Source organism: Pagrus pagrus, assembly GCF_965226575.1.
Source record: "Pagrus pagrus genome assembly, chromosome: 8".
NCBI lineage: Eukaryota > Metazoa > Chordata > Actinopteri > Spariformes > Sparidae > Pagrus > Pagrus pagrus.
Window position 1 is genome coordinate 27,469,049 of NC_140192.1, and position 14,904 is coordinate 27,483,952.

Below are 14,904 nucleotides of genomic sequence, written 5' to 3' on the forward strand. Positions count from 1 at the left end.
TCTGATCTGTGCCAGATACAGACCAGTGTCATAGTATAGTTCACTATAGTGACAATAAGCTACAGCTTTTACAAAACAGACAATAAAACACTTAATATATTAAACATTTACTTTTAGTGCCCCCTCACATTGTCAGTGTTGTAAAGTGGAAGCAAGTGAAAGTGACTTATGTCCAGCACCGTGGTCTGGGTGTAGTCAGCAGATAAGAGTAAGAGTAGAGCCACGTTATCAGTTGAAAACAATTTGGAGAGCGACTGTGGGTTTTAATAGGATTCTCCGATCACATCGTGTAATAAGAACATGATGTCTGCATATACAACACCGACATGAGCAAGGGAGGGGCTGCTGCAAAACACACTGATAGAATGAATGCAAAGAGCCAAAAGAACACTTCCTGTTGATGCAAAAATTGCAGCAGCAACTGTCTGACACATCTGGACTGGAGAGGGGGGGAGGCCTGGCTGTAGTGTTAGCGAACTACTGAGGGGAATGGACAACGATTCATGTTAATCTGGAAGACGGTGAGTTTAGTGGACTTCATCTTTGACTTCGACTGGTGACAGTAACGTGTCTATAATGTCTGTGTGCCTTTGCTCTTACGGTGAAAGTAATGGGTGAAATAATTGCCTGTGACCGAGCGTTAGCACCTCAATGCTAGCTAGCGTTAGCCGCTACATAGCGCCAGTCGCTATGGAATGGCTGCTAACTAAGCTAGCGCTAACTACTAGCACAAGATAGCTAGCATAGTAGCTATGACAGCCGACATAGTTTTAACCGCATTCGACGTTGTGATTTAGTTTCAGAACCATACACTGTCGTCAAGCATGTGTGCAGTCACGGGAATGCACGACTCAGTCGTTAAGTAATCTACCGTACGAGACAAAGTGAAGTGTGTGGGAAAGTTACGCATTTTTTCTAAAATAATTGTTCGTAGGCTAACGTTAGCTAATACAGCTCGTTAGCCAGTGCTGGCTTGCTGCTTGATAGTTGGGTGGTTCGGCCCTGTGAGTCGGTGCACTGTTTTAAACTAACGTTAATCTAGCTACAAGTCACCGTGAAATGAGAAATGGTGCAGATAACAATAAAAGCAGATGGAGGCGACGGTCGAGCTAACGCTTACATTAGCGGCTCCGCAATGTATATCCCACATCATTAGCTAACCGACAGCTAACGTTGACAGAATGGTTTGCAATAAAGTTTGAGACGCCGCACATTTGCCCCCCAATGTATCGGAACTATGTGCACGTATGATGGGATAAACAGTACATGCTAATGTCCCTCAGGGTTCATTCACGATGAAGCTAACACGGGTAAACGCGAGTAAGTTATGGCACGTATCAATGTATAGCGAAGACTTGCATTAATTTACCTGACTCGCGTTATTCAGTAACTGTTACCACTGGCACCAGGCCCGTGCGTGTTCAGTGTGTCAGAACCGAACCTGGATAGCGTCAGTGGGTTTCACAGGACATCTGTTAAGCTCCAAGATTAAAGATACCATTACTAGCAATGCTCTTGGTAACAATTAGTGTAACTGTAAAGTAATTGTGCGTGATGTTATGGCAGGGAAGGACAAAGTGCAGGGACATGGCACATTATTCTGTACAACTCGGTTTACCCGGGTCACCAAGGACCGTGTTAATCACCAGTCTCGATCCATTTGCTCTGAGATTTTCCAATCTGCCGTGTGTTAAAAGCCCAGTTTGAAACCAACAGCATGGGTTGTTTCTGGACAATTGCGTCTGAGACTAGTGTAAATAGTATAACTACGTGGCATGTCGGATCAGAAAAGAGCCAAACCAATTACCAGTTCTGCATGAGTCAGGCACCATGGCTCTGCACCCAGTCAACCCTATTTGTTAACGTCCGATTGTTAATGTCCGTTTTACTGCCCGATAAGCAGTAAAACGGAGTCGGTTCGAACAGCCAGCTGAAATGAGTGGTTGTGCAATACGAGGCATATAGATGCCAGGTGCATATAGTAATGTCTTATGAAACAGGACTCTGAGGTCCAGCCTGAAAATATGGAGAATCAGAAATAGCTGTGGCAGAGTCAGGTGTTACTGATTACTGACACTGTTGTAAGAAGCAGATATCAGTAAGTCAGCAGAGAGCCGTTGTCCTTGTTATCTTTGGTAACCTTTTTTACAATGTGTTGTGCGCGCATGATATTGTGGCGTTGATCCCTTAAAGTGTAACTCTCGCCAAAATGCAACCTAGGCTTTTTTTGTGAAGGAACCTGAGTCAAACCTTCGTGTAAAAGCATAATTACAACGAAAAGCCACTTTTAAGATTTACTGTGTTTTAGTTTTCAGGTCAAAATCATTTTCAATGGCGTGCAAGGGGCAACATTAAGGTAGCATCAAAATCGCTGTTTTTAAAACACTAAGAAGACTCGACACAACATGAAACTTTGCTCGAAGAGTCGATCCCCGAGTGCGACGTAACATGGAGGAGAGTAAAGGTGGAAAGCTCCATGTTACGTTGAACTCAATGCTCGTGTTCATGTGTAAATGCATGTTGCGTTTGTGGGATGAGCAGCAGAGCTGAGTATGTGGGTTGCGCTCACGAATTTGCCAAATCTTCTCTGCCAAACAGCTTATTCTGCTGTTGACTGTTGTTTGGTGGATTGGATGATTGAAGTCTGAGGAAACAACACGTTTTGGCAATTTAACAATTTATTAATTTAACAAACAGGAGCCTCAGTAGTGTGTGGAAGAACCATACACAGCCACAACAGCCTGACACTTCCTCCTCATGCTGGTCACCAGCCTGGTCACACACTGCTGTGGGATAGCGTCCCATTCTTCAACCAGCATTTGTCGCAAGTCAGCCAACGTGGTTGTGTTGGTCACTCTGGCACAAACGGCACGCCCAAGCTGATCCCACAAGTGTTCAATGGGGTCGAGGTCAGGACCGCTGGCAAGCCATTTCATCCTCTCCACTCCCAAATTCTGGAGGTAGTCTCTGAGAAACCTGCTCTGTGTGACCAGGCTGGCCACAAATGTGGCACCATTTAAAAGGGAAATAAACAGGCTTTCCAACGGTATAAGATTTATTGCCAAGAAACATTGTTACAATAAAGAAATAATCTACCAAACACAAATTTCCTTACTTTTTGTGCTGTTTAGTTACTAACGTTATCAAATAAATGTAGTAGAGTGGCAGTATAAAGTAGCCGGAAATAGGACTACTCAAGTAAGGAACCTCAAAATTGTACTTAAGAACAGTACTTGAGGAAATTGTAGTTATTATTATAAATTGTGACACTGAGATTTACATTTTTACCACAAATGCATATCGGTTTTATATATCTGTTGTCGGTTTCCTTGATAACTAATGTAAATCAATTGGCCCTGAAAAAGCCATATTGGTTGATCCCAATATACAGTATTGTTATACTATGTGATATCAAACTTACCTAAAGAAGACAATCAAACTGAACTCTACATGAAGACATTTACAGGGTTTTTCCTGCATTTCAGCAGCAAATGGGGGCTGACTGAATTCTCTTCCACCTCACCATTTGGCGGTAATAAAACCTGTTTTAAGGGCATTGCGTCGAATGTGTCACTGCTATCTGTGATTGCAACCATGAAATCACTGCAGTGTGGCTCTAGGTGGAAAGACTATGTAGCAGGATGATATTGTAGTTAATTAGTGCTGGTCTTTACAAGGCACTGGTCTCAGTGTAAAAAAGCATGATCACTGCTTCAGGAGGGACAGGACAGAGAACTGTTGTGGACCAAATCATCCCCCTTCAACTCATTACTGTCATCTGAATGCATCACTTGTTGCTTGTAGTCAATGCAGATGTTGGGAATAGGAAGGACTGTCTGTGGCTGTGTTTCTGTTATCTCCTTTCTGAAGAAGACCTTGATAACGTGATCATGGCAAACTTCCCTCACTGGACTCTACAGTACAGAATTAAGTATAATTCTGTTAGTCAATTTTGATTTCGGTTCGAGGTTTTTGTGAATGTATGGCTTTTTGTTTTACAAATCACAGAAAGTTTAAGAATATATATGCTGTTGGAAAAGTATAAAGATAGTCTTTTAAGTTTCATGTTCATCTGATGAGCACGTGAGTAGGCACAAATGAAAGATGAGCATTTACTTGTTTGCCAGTTATTTACTTCTAGAAAACACCCAAAGGCTCAGCATCAAATATTTAGCCCTACATACTGAGCTCCAGTCGAGCCTAAACAGTTTCCACCAAGCATGTTATCAAAGCAAAATCAAATCATACCTTAACTTCATTGAAACTCTAGTCTATTTTTATCTTGTTTTTTTATTATTATTATCTGTTTTAAATTGCTCTCCCAACCTTTGCCTGTTAAGCAGTTCTGTTCTGGGGCTGCTCTGCCCCACAAGCTGTTTTTCAAAGTCGGTGAAATGCTGCTGATGTTGAAGAAAGTATACAATGTTTGCCTGCTGACTTTGATTTTTCTGCTAATGTTTCTTTTTTTTATGACTTCTTTTTTTTGAGTGACGTGCCAGCGTTATAGATTCAGAGGCTTAATCGTCATGTCATCTTACCACCAGAGTTATGCTGACCTTATGGTCAGCCAAACTATCACAGTGTACTCAGCATCCTTTATACCTTCCTACATGAAGCCCCCGTGTCAAAAAGGTTTATTACCAGGCAGGGAACTCGAGCCGCAGATGGAATTTTTGAGCTGAGTTTAAACATTTTCGCTTTTTCCCACGTGAGCCAAGCATGTGACCCTTGCCCAGCATGTGCATCTCAACTACTGAGCATGCATTCTTTGGCTTCCCTTCAACTTGGCTCCATTCAGTATGCATGCTGCTGGCAGGCATCGCTGATATGTTTTAGTGTTTGAACATGTTGTATTTGAAGGCTGTTAATGGGCGAGGAAAACTAATGTTCACCGTCTTACGATTCTCTCTATTGTGTTTTGCTACATCTTTGCTTCTCCTGTGCCAGGATGGGAGCATATGGTTTGTTGGACAGGTGTCTTGGCAAGCTTTCGGCAACTGGAGAAAGTGTTTACGTTCCCAAAGTGCTGACAGGGACTCGATGCGCAAATCATGCTGAATTGCTAGCAAGGGGTAGGGAGGTAGAGAGGAGGAGATGCAGCAGGAGAGATGGGAGAAGGGCAGATGGAGTGGGGGGAGATGAGGGTTAAGCTGGAGAATACTAAGGTTTTGCAACACAGAAGTATTTTCTTTTATATACATACTATTGCACATCAAGCACGGTATAATTGGATTTCACAGTTGCAGCTTTTCAAAGGGTGGTTTAACTAGTTCTGCTGAGAAGGCAGCGCCTGCGTCTGTTAATATTTTATCAACCAGGTCAAGTCTGTATGTTATTGTGTAAGGGTAGTATGCCGGTGTTTGTGCGGCTATGCTGTTCATGCTGGGAATGTGTTTCCAGTAAGCTTCAATGTCATGGCTGGTATGCTATGAAATATCTTGATGCAGGGAGAGGCAGTTGTCAGTTGTGCTCATCAGTAGGAATGATGAGGTTAATCAGCGATAAAACCACAATAAGGCTGTTACAAAAACATTTGCAACACTGTCATTACTGTAAGTCATTTATTAAACTATATCAAAGAAGCCTTGGAGAAAGAGACTCTTAGAGAAGGTTTAGTTCATGCTCGCCTTTCAAGCAGAACCAGATTTTCTTCTTTCACTGCCAAATTCTGGATCTACATCTTTATGGCAGTCCTCACGTGACGTTTATGCTTCACCCCAGCCACTGTGTATAGACCGTTAGTACATTGTGTTCCAGCAGCCGCAATTGCGCCATCTACATTACGCCCTATGTCCTGTTTAGCAATTATGGGTGCGGTTGATGAATAAATGTTAAACAAATAAAAAAACACCTGACAATTATACATGTAATTAAGTCAAGTTAATGTATAGTTTAAGCTGCATTGTCCAAGTTGACATCAGTGCGCTGAGAGAATACATTTCAGAATTGAATCATGGGGGGTCAAATTACCCCAAGTATCTTTTTCTGCCCTTTTTTTCTTTTAAAAATGTTTTCATATGGGCGCTATCAGACATCTTCATTGATACGGATGTATCTGTGATTGCCCAATATTGACCAATAAATTAGGGATGCATGATATGAATTTTTCAGCCGATACCGATAACCGTTAATTACCTGCTTCTCACGGCCGATACCGATAACTGACATTTCACATTTTTGTATTTTAAAAATAAGTTCATAACCTGTAGTTTATGCACCCCTGAGGGTAAAAAGGCTAAGATGTGGCGGGCAAATATGGATGATTTATTATTCATAGCTCTAATAACATTTATTGTGTTAAACTCATAGACTCTTTCCCTCCAGTTTATCAGCTTATCTGCCGATAATGTAAATTTTCCACTATCCGCAGATAATTTATCAGTCCGATATATATCGTGCATACAATATATTGATTGGGTCCTACTCCTTCTAGTACTTAAACTCCATTCTGTTGATGTAGTGCCACCCCAAGAACACAACTAACTTTTTTAATTCTTTCTGTATGTTGTAACAGCAAATGGTTAAAATTGTTATTAGACTCATTATGAAAACTGAAGCTATTTATATCATGTTTTTGTGCTATATGCAAATCATCATGTTCTGATTATAAACATGAGTCTTGGATTTTCAAGTTGGAGCTTATGCAGATGTCTTCTGTTTGTCAAAAATAACATACTTGAGGCAAGATTTATTACTGCTGAACAATAGACTTTATCATCCAAGACAAAGGTGACAGTAAAAGTAAATATAAAAAATATTATATAATATGTTCATTTCACTAGAAAATAGATCAGCGTGAATGACTGAACAGGTAGAAGGCGATATGGATCAAATCCACTAACGCGCCAGTAAGACTAGTAATACTGAAGGGATAGCCACAGTTTGGCGAAATCTGAGAAGGTCGACAAATTTATTTTGTAATTGTCACAGAATGTCATATAACTTTAAAAAGCTAATAAAATATATTAACTAACTGAAATGTAGCCTATAATGTGCTGTGTTTGCTGTGATAAATTTAATGGAGTTTCTTTTTTCAGAGAATTTGGCATATACAAGTACTGTATAAAGTAAACCTTTATCCAGTGCTCATCTTAAACAGCCTCCTGTCTCATTTGTCTTACATAAACAGTACAATAGCTTTTTGTTAAATGTGGAAAAGTAAAATCATTCCAAGTGCCATGTTTCAAAACCTAATGTTTTCTTTTCCTTTTTCCACCAGGCTGTCGGCAAACTGGAGAAACATATCCAAGAAATGGACGACGGCAGCTACATCGAGTTTGATGTGCCGGAGTTCAGTAACACTGTACTGACCCAGCTCAATGAGCTGCGGCTGCAAGGGAAGTTGTGTGACATCATTGTTCACATTCAGGGCCAGCCATTTCGAGCCCACAAGGCTGTGCTGGCAGCTAGTTCACCCTACTTTCGTGACCACTCAGCTCTCAGCACCATGAGTGGCCTTTCCATCTCGGTCATCAAAAGCCCTGAGGTGTTTGAGAAGCTTCTCGCATTCTGCTACACAGGTCACATGTCCCTGCAGCTCAAGGATATCATCAGTTTCCTCACTGCTGCCAGCTTTCTGCAGATGCAAGCCATCATTGACAAGTGTACCCAAATCCTGGAGAGCATCCACTCCAAGATCAGTATCCCAGTTACCGTCTGCAGCCCAGAGAAGGACGACTTGCAGACCAGCCACAATGGGGTCAACGACAGCAATCTCTTTATAAACCCTACCCAGATCTCCCCCCCTTACTACTCCCGGCAGAATCAGGCAGGACACGAAGCGCGCTTTGAGCTGGCAGCAAAAGGCCTGGGTCGGGGACGACAGCAGCAAGAGGAAGGCCAGTCGGACCGAGGCAGCAGTGATAGTGTGTCAGAACATGATGCTCCCATGGAGGGAGAAACGGAGCAAGTGGAACTGATTGGCAAAGATGGGCAAGTAACAGATGTGCATGTGAAGATAGAAAAGCCCGACAGGCCCTCTTACTCCGATAGTTCCTCAGCTGGTGATGATGGCTACCACACAGAGTTGGTAGATGGAGAACAGGTTTTGGCTGTTAGTGTGGGTTCCTATGGTCCTGTCATCCAGTCTGCTACCTATTCTTACTCAGGGCTGACCTCCCCTTGCTTTGTCAACCTCAGCAGCTCCAGTCCTTCCCGCTCCATACTCAGTGGCTTCAGAGGTGGTCGTGCCAGGGCAAGGCGTCCCCTGGCCATCCCCGCAGGGGTGCTTAGTCATATCAAACCAGGCTCAGATGACAGCGAATCAGCTGTGGGAACTGCAGGGTTGGAGAACGATGTGCGAGAGCGCTGCCAGCGAAGCCAGTGGTACCCCTACAATGAGAGACTCATTTGCATATACTGTGGGAAGACCTTCAATCAGAAAGGGAGCCTGGATCGTCACATGCGCCTGCACATGGGAATCACCCCATTTGTTTGTAAGTTCTGTGGCAAGAAGTACACAAGAAAAGACCAGCTGGAGTACCACATCCGTGGCCACACGGACAACAAGCCCTTCCACTGTCAGATTTGTGGTAAATGCTTCCCATTTCAGGGCACCCTTAACCAGCACCTGAGGAAGAAGCACATGGGAGCATCAGAGGGCAGTAATCATGTGGACTCTCCAGAGAGGACGGAGGGAAGCTCAGGTCAGAAGGACCAAGAAGATACATCTGAGGGGATGGCCTTTGAGGCGCAATATGCAGAGGAGGCACCAGCCAATGATATGGAGGAAAGTTCAAAATGCAGTCCGGAGGAGGCTCAAGCATCAAGATGTGATTTTTAGGTCCTGCTTCAGGTTAAGGAAGCTTTAAGAAATGTTTATTTTAACTCAACTTAAAGGACTTTTCTTCTTTTTGAATCGGCTCCCTCCACTATGGACTTTTCTTGCGTCAAGAGTTTCTGTCAATTTTGTGAAAGTTAGATGGTGAATGCAGAGAGCAAATGGGTGCTTTATAGAAATTTGATTCTTTCAAGCAAAGGGAGTAACAACTTACTATTTTTGAGGAGGTCACAATAATCACGACCCCCTCATTGATTTTCTCTTTTTATCTTTCCATGTTTTTTAAAACATATTTACAGAGTTATATAGGCATGTTGCAATAATTGATAATGTGAAAGCTCTGGTAAGATGCTAGTCATATCACCTTTTTACCTGACCTGTTTTTGCACATGTGGCCACAGGAGGTCACTTACTCACAAGGAATGATTTTTCTGCCAGTGCAAAGCTTCGTGTGACATATCCGTTCAATACCTCATGATGCAACTACATACTCATAATAGACAGTATTTTAACTTAAATGAAACTCACCAGGTTCTACCTCATAGCCAAGAACCTACCAGGCACAGATGTATTCACCGTTTTGAAATCCGTTCTAGGTTGTATGTACAGTTATCTTATTGCCAAACCCTGTAAAGAATATTCTCTCAACACAAAGCCTTGATACTTAGGGGAAATATTCCTTGCTGATTGTATGGATTGGGGACAAAGTCCTTGTCAAATGTTTCATGGTCAGCCAGGTTAAATTTATGATTAAGAAGGTGCTATGTTAGGAGTGCATTACATTTGCTAGATTTCCTTCATGTCTGTTTTTGGCGATAGAGAGAATAGAGTAAGACAATGGCTCTGTATACTTTTCAAGACTTTGCTGTCTTATAATGTTTGTTCCACAAAACACTTTTTATCTCATCACTACTGCAGATCTTTGTTGGCCAAGGCATGGATCTTGATGCTATCATCCATGTAATGGGTGAATTATGTCCATGCAGTTAAGTCATTTGTATTCCTCTATACTCTGATTGCGGACTTATACTGAATTATTGTATGTGTAAATTGTTTTGTCCTGGGGTAGGCTTCTAGGTTTATACTCGGTGTCTAACAGAGACAGGAGTACTTCAACTCAGCACAGTAGGAACAGCTCTGAGTCTGTTCACATAAATCTACATAGTCTGAATAATATGCAAACAGAAAGAACAAAGGAATCTCAGCCATTTTGACATGGTTTTTCTTCCATTATTTGAAAGAGCTAGCTTGTTTCCTTTTTTTCACTCTGTCCTACCCTTTATGGTGGGACCATTGATCTGTGATCTTTGTTCTCTGTATTGGTTGGGGTCAAATGCATACTTTGTTTTCCTCATTTGTCAATCCGACTTTGGTGTCGACACTTGCGGCATAGCTAGATTATGGCTAAGAGTAAAATGTTGGTAGGGTTAAGTGGTGTTCCAAAGTATTGATGCACTTTGCAGAGTTAGTGGGTGGGGTCAGTGCTGTCCCTTTGATTAAAATGTGCCCATTTCTGTCTTAATTCTGGTGCAGCAGCAGAGTAGTACCTGCTTCACAGCGGTTTGATGAGACTCTGCAATCACATGAATACTATTGGCTACAAGCCATGCATATGGCAACATTATATTTTATCTATACTGTTTGAACCATGGGGATCAGGGATGGGGGTGGTGTTAGTATATAGAGACTTGGTTTTATTTCCATTGTGATTTAAGATAATCTGCATTCACAGTGAATACATAAAAAGGCCTGATTGGTTATCATGTCATATTTAGCAAATTTAAAGCTCAGCTGGGTGGTCCCTTTTGTGCTATCCTGCTTTCTTATTTGCCATCCAGCTGGTTAATGCCTTTTTAGAAGAGCACCTGCTTTATGCTTTTATTTTGTCCCATCTGGTCCACGCTGAATTTGTGCCAACAAATTGAGTTGGATTATTTCACAGTTATCATATAATTTTCTACTTTGTGTGCATTTGGTGCGAGAATTTGCTGTTTTATTGCTTATGTCTAATGTTACGTCAAGAGACAGTCCTTTTATTCCACTGAATGTGCTGTCATCGTCTACACTCATTGACAGTAAGGATAACAAACCAAGCTTTAGAGGGTTTTTGCAAAAAATCGGTATAGCTAGCTTTCCGTTATTTTTATGTCCAAGGATTTTCCACAAACACTTAATCATCTGTCCACCTTTACAATACATTTTAGATGAATGTTACCAATTCAAGTTAATTTCTGTCTGCTGCAGATGTGATATGCAGGTGTGACAGCTGATCTGACCTCAACAAAATCTTTTTGTTTTGAAAAAAAGAAAAATAATATTTTAATCTGCCTATGATGATTCTTGCCCTTCATCTAGAAACAATTAGGAAATGCATACCTTCTTGCATTATTGTCAGCAATGTTCTGTGAGTAACAGGTACAAACTGCTAAAACAATTTTGTGCCAAGAGTTCACACCAAAGACTGATGGGTGATTTTTGACAGTAAATTTATTGACTGTATTGTGTAATTGAATGCTCATTAAGAAGAATAGGTTCTTAATTTAATGTAGGTCTAGTTCATTGCAGTTTGCAAGGAATGTACGTTTCCCAGCTTATAACAATCACTTGTGTACAATTTGAACAATTTGCTAAGAATTCATTAAGCAGCGAAGTCATAAATAACATATATTAAGCCATACGAAAGCTGACAATATAAAAGTTGTGCAATAGGTATTGTAATTGTTTAAAGCCAATGTAAACAAAAGAGAGAATACTTCACAAAAAGTGGCATCTTAAACTTAGTGCCTTGCCACGAGCTTTACATTTTAGAAACTGGCACTTAGATTCCTGTGCCTCTTTCATTTTTTAATGGATTGAATAGAGAGATTATAGTAAGATATGGCCACATCATTTATTGTAAAGTGGTGCCAAGAATGAAAAGAAATTAATTCATGTCACTCTTGTCCATTTCGTAGTTGGAGTCCGATCCCTCGTTTTCGCTTTTTATCATTTCTGTCATGCGATGGACAACTGATTTTAAATTTTAACTGTTTTTGTAGCAATTGATTACAATCAAATGAGGCAGACTTGTTCTCTGCAAGCCATTGCCCTATGTTCAGAGACTATACTGTATCCCTCCTCTCTAACCACTGAGGACAATCTTAGCAGTGTACTATAGTTTTAGGCATTTAAAATGAAGGAAGGAGATGCATGAAAAACGCAAATCTACTTCCTCTCTGTTCTCTTGGCATCTGGCAAGGGAACAGCTGCTCGGGTATTTAGCAGACAAACTGAATATTTGCGGAGAAAAAAAAAAGCTTACTCTCATATACTGTAGCTTAATTGCACGTTGCTCAGCCACAAAATTGTATAAAATTGCCAATGGATAATTTTTTAATTTGAGTTTTCTTGTATTTGTGTTATCAATTGTGCACTTACAGTTTTTCGGCGATAGTAAATTCCATCCTGGAAGTTTCGTTTAACTCTGTAGTTACCCTGAAGGGACTCGGCTGTAACGGCCTCAATCACTTCGGGAGGGACCTTTCCCCTTAAACGGTGCTTTTAGACTAGTCAGATTTTTTTTCATTAATTATCAAATGAGTAAACGAGTCCATGTAATCATCATAGGTGAATGGAGGGGAAATTGTTTAAATGCTTTTCATCAACTGTCATTACTTATGTGATAGTACACCCACACAACCAACTGAACTTGACACACTCGAATCGACTCTTAGTTCCACACCTCCGAAAAGGAACAGGAGATGCATTATGGGCCACAAGTAATCAAAAGGAAGTGTTTACAGGGAAGGCTGTCGGACTACTTTTTGAAATTGCAGCTCGTCCTATTCTTTTTATAATAAACTCACTTCAGGTAGTTTACAAACACTGATACAGGCTTAGAAAAAAATCTTAAGTCTTCCATAGCTTTTCTGTCAGTTTCTGTCCACTGTGTATTATAAGAAAAGAGCAATAACCTTTTTAAAAGTGGTGTATTGGGATCATCAAGCCTATTGAAATATTGGCCTGTCGTATATCAAACAAACTGAATGTCAGGGAGCTGTTGAATTGAAGTAGGACCAGGACAATTTGATATCGATTTATTTTTTATATTTTTTCTGAAACTTTGGACAGGTTGGCTTCCTCCTCTGAAAAAAAAAAAAATATAGAAGTGAAAAAGTGGTGTTGCTAAATGCTCGTCGAAATCCAGTGGTAGTCAGTAAACTGCAACACAAGAACTGAGCGTGTGGTTCAGTCGTCAAACTCAGTGGCACTGTTCAGAGTTGTACCTCCAGCTGTGTCAAATATTGAAAGGGATTTTGGGCTGTATAGCCACTGTTTTGGGAGCGGGCGGTCTGTTGTCATGCTGATGTTCAGTGGTCTCCTTTGGCTCCTCAGGCACTGAGACTGTAGTTGTAGTTGTTTAGGATCAGAGGGAAAGTTTTCAGCTATTGCTCCTTTTCCTTTTACAACTCCCTAAACGCTGCACTACAACGTCTCTGGCTCGTGTATTTGGTGACAAGGCAAAAAACTTAGAACTCAGGGTATATAGTGTTAAAAGTGGTCTCATTGGACATACATCTTATGTCCATAGTAAAATTGTGCACTTCTCTTCAGGTGGGGAAACAAGTCCTCAGTCAGTGGTTCCCAAACATTCTGCCTCAAGGTCTCAATGAGCCCATATTTTCCACAGAGCTGACGCTCGAGAAACACTGGAGACCCTGAACTGAAGCCATGGCGGCCGACGTGTCCCAACTCCTGTTCTGTCCACTCTACACACAACCTCACAACCCAACTGTGAACCTCAGAACTCTACTGTTTTGTACAACTATGAAGTAAATGAAGCTAGCTAGAGCTGATGTTGTATCTATTGCCATTTATGAATTTATTTTATAGCATGAAATAAAATATATTTATTCAAATTATATATTTTACTCATAATCATTCTGTGCTGCTTCATTTTGGTTCTTAAGCTTGTAAATTGCTTTTTTATTATATGAAAAAATGTCAATAGAATAATGCGTTTGTAAAATAAAGACGCTGATTTGGCTCTGATTTGTCTTTTGTGTCTCTCAACGAAACCTTTACTCTTGTATAGTAGGGTCCAAAAGTCTGACAGTACCAGTCAAGATACTTCTATCTTGGTGTTAATGTAATATTATTTTTTTTAATACAATAGATAATAGACACAGTTACAGTTTTTATCAAAATGTCATGAATTTCAGAATATAATATAGTACTTTTTATGTCCCCCTTCTGCTTCAGTGACACTCAAGCTGGCATGGACTCCACAAGTTTGGGCAAAACTTGCTGACTCAGTTTTCCGGCATATTTTGACAGGTTTCCACAAAGTCTCTTCTGATCTCACAGAATGATGTCTGTCTCAGTCTTAGAGTGGCCCCATAAATGTCGAATTAAGTTGAGGTCAGGTGACTGTGGAGCAAAGTCCAGGAACAGTCAGGACTCCTCGGTCCTAAAGTAGTTCTTGCAAAGCATGAAGTCAAATCAAATCATAACTAGACTAAAGGTTTTAAGGGGACAGTGCCTGGAACTCGTATTTCTGAAACTGGATCAGTTGTATCCAAAGCACGATCAGGTAAACCAAAAGTGATCAGAAAATCAACACATCAAGCTTTGTTCCCAGAGAAATAGAAAAGTGACTTCATCACAGATACAGAACTTGCTAAATAAGCAAAACAAGGCTCCAATCAGCAGTTGTCTCGTCCAAAGAAGCCAGTCTTTGTAGTGTCTCAGAGGAAAAGAAGCAGTTTCTAAATCACTTCTCAGGAGACGGAACAAGGACAAATACTTGAGGTGGGCTAAGAAATACCAGAATTACACAATGTATGACTGGAATAAGTCTTATTTACTGATTATTGTAAGTTTGGGATTTATGGCAGTATTATGAGGGTGTATGTAAGGAGACGAACAGGAGAAAGAACCCACAGTGAAACGTGGTGGGAATATTGAAGACTGGGGCTGTTTTGGACACCTACATAGAATTGACTCCACCCTGACCAACAAGAAGTACCACTCTGATTTTCATGGAGAAGGGAAAGCGAAATAGAAGTACTTTTGATACGATTGTGCATGAAAACTCGGTGATCAAAGCATTTGGTGTAAAAGGGAAGGTAAAAATATACAGTTAT

At 40.8% G+C, this 14,904-nt stretch overlaps 1 protein-coding gene across 1 annotated transcript; it reads left to right on the forward strand.

Annotated features, from left to right (window-relative positions):
- Positions 1 to 266: 266 nt before the first annotated feature.
- Positions 267 to 13,810, forward strand: zbtb34 (zinc finger and BTB domain containing 34). The gene is made up of 2 exons (XM_084358847.1): positions 267 to 521; positions 7,220 to 13,810. Exons 1-2 carry the CDS (start codon positions 504 to 506, stop codon positions 8,780 to 8,782), a joined length of 1,581 nt encoding a protein of 526 aa, XP_084214973.1. The 5' UTR covers positions 267 to 503; the 3' UTR covers positions 8,783 to 13,810.
- The last annotated feature ends 1,094 nt before the right edge of the window (positions 13,811 to 14,904 follow it).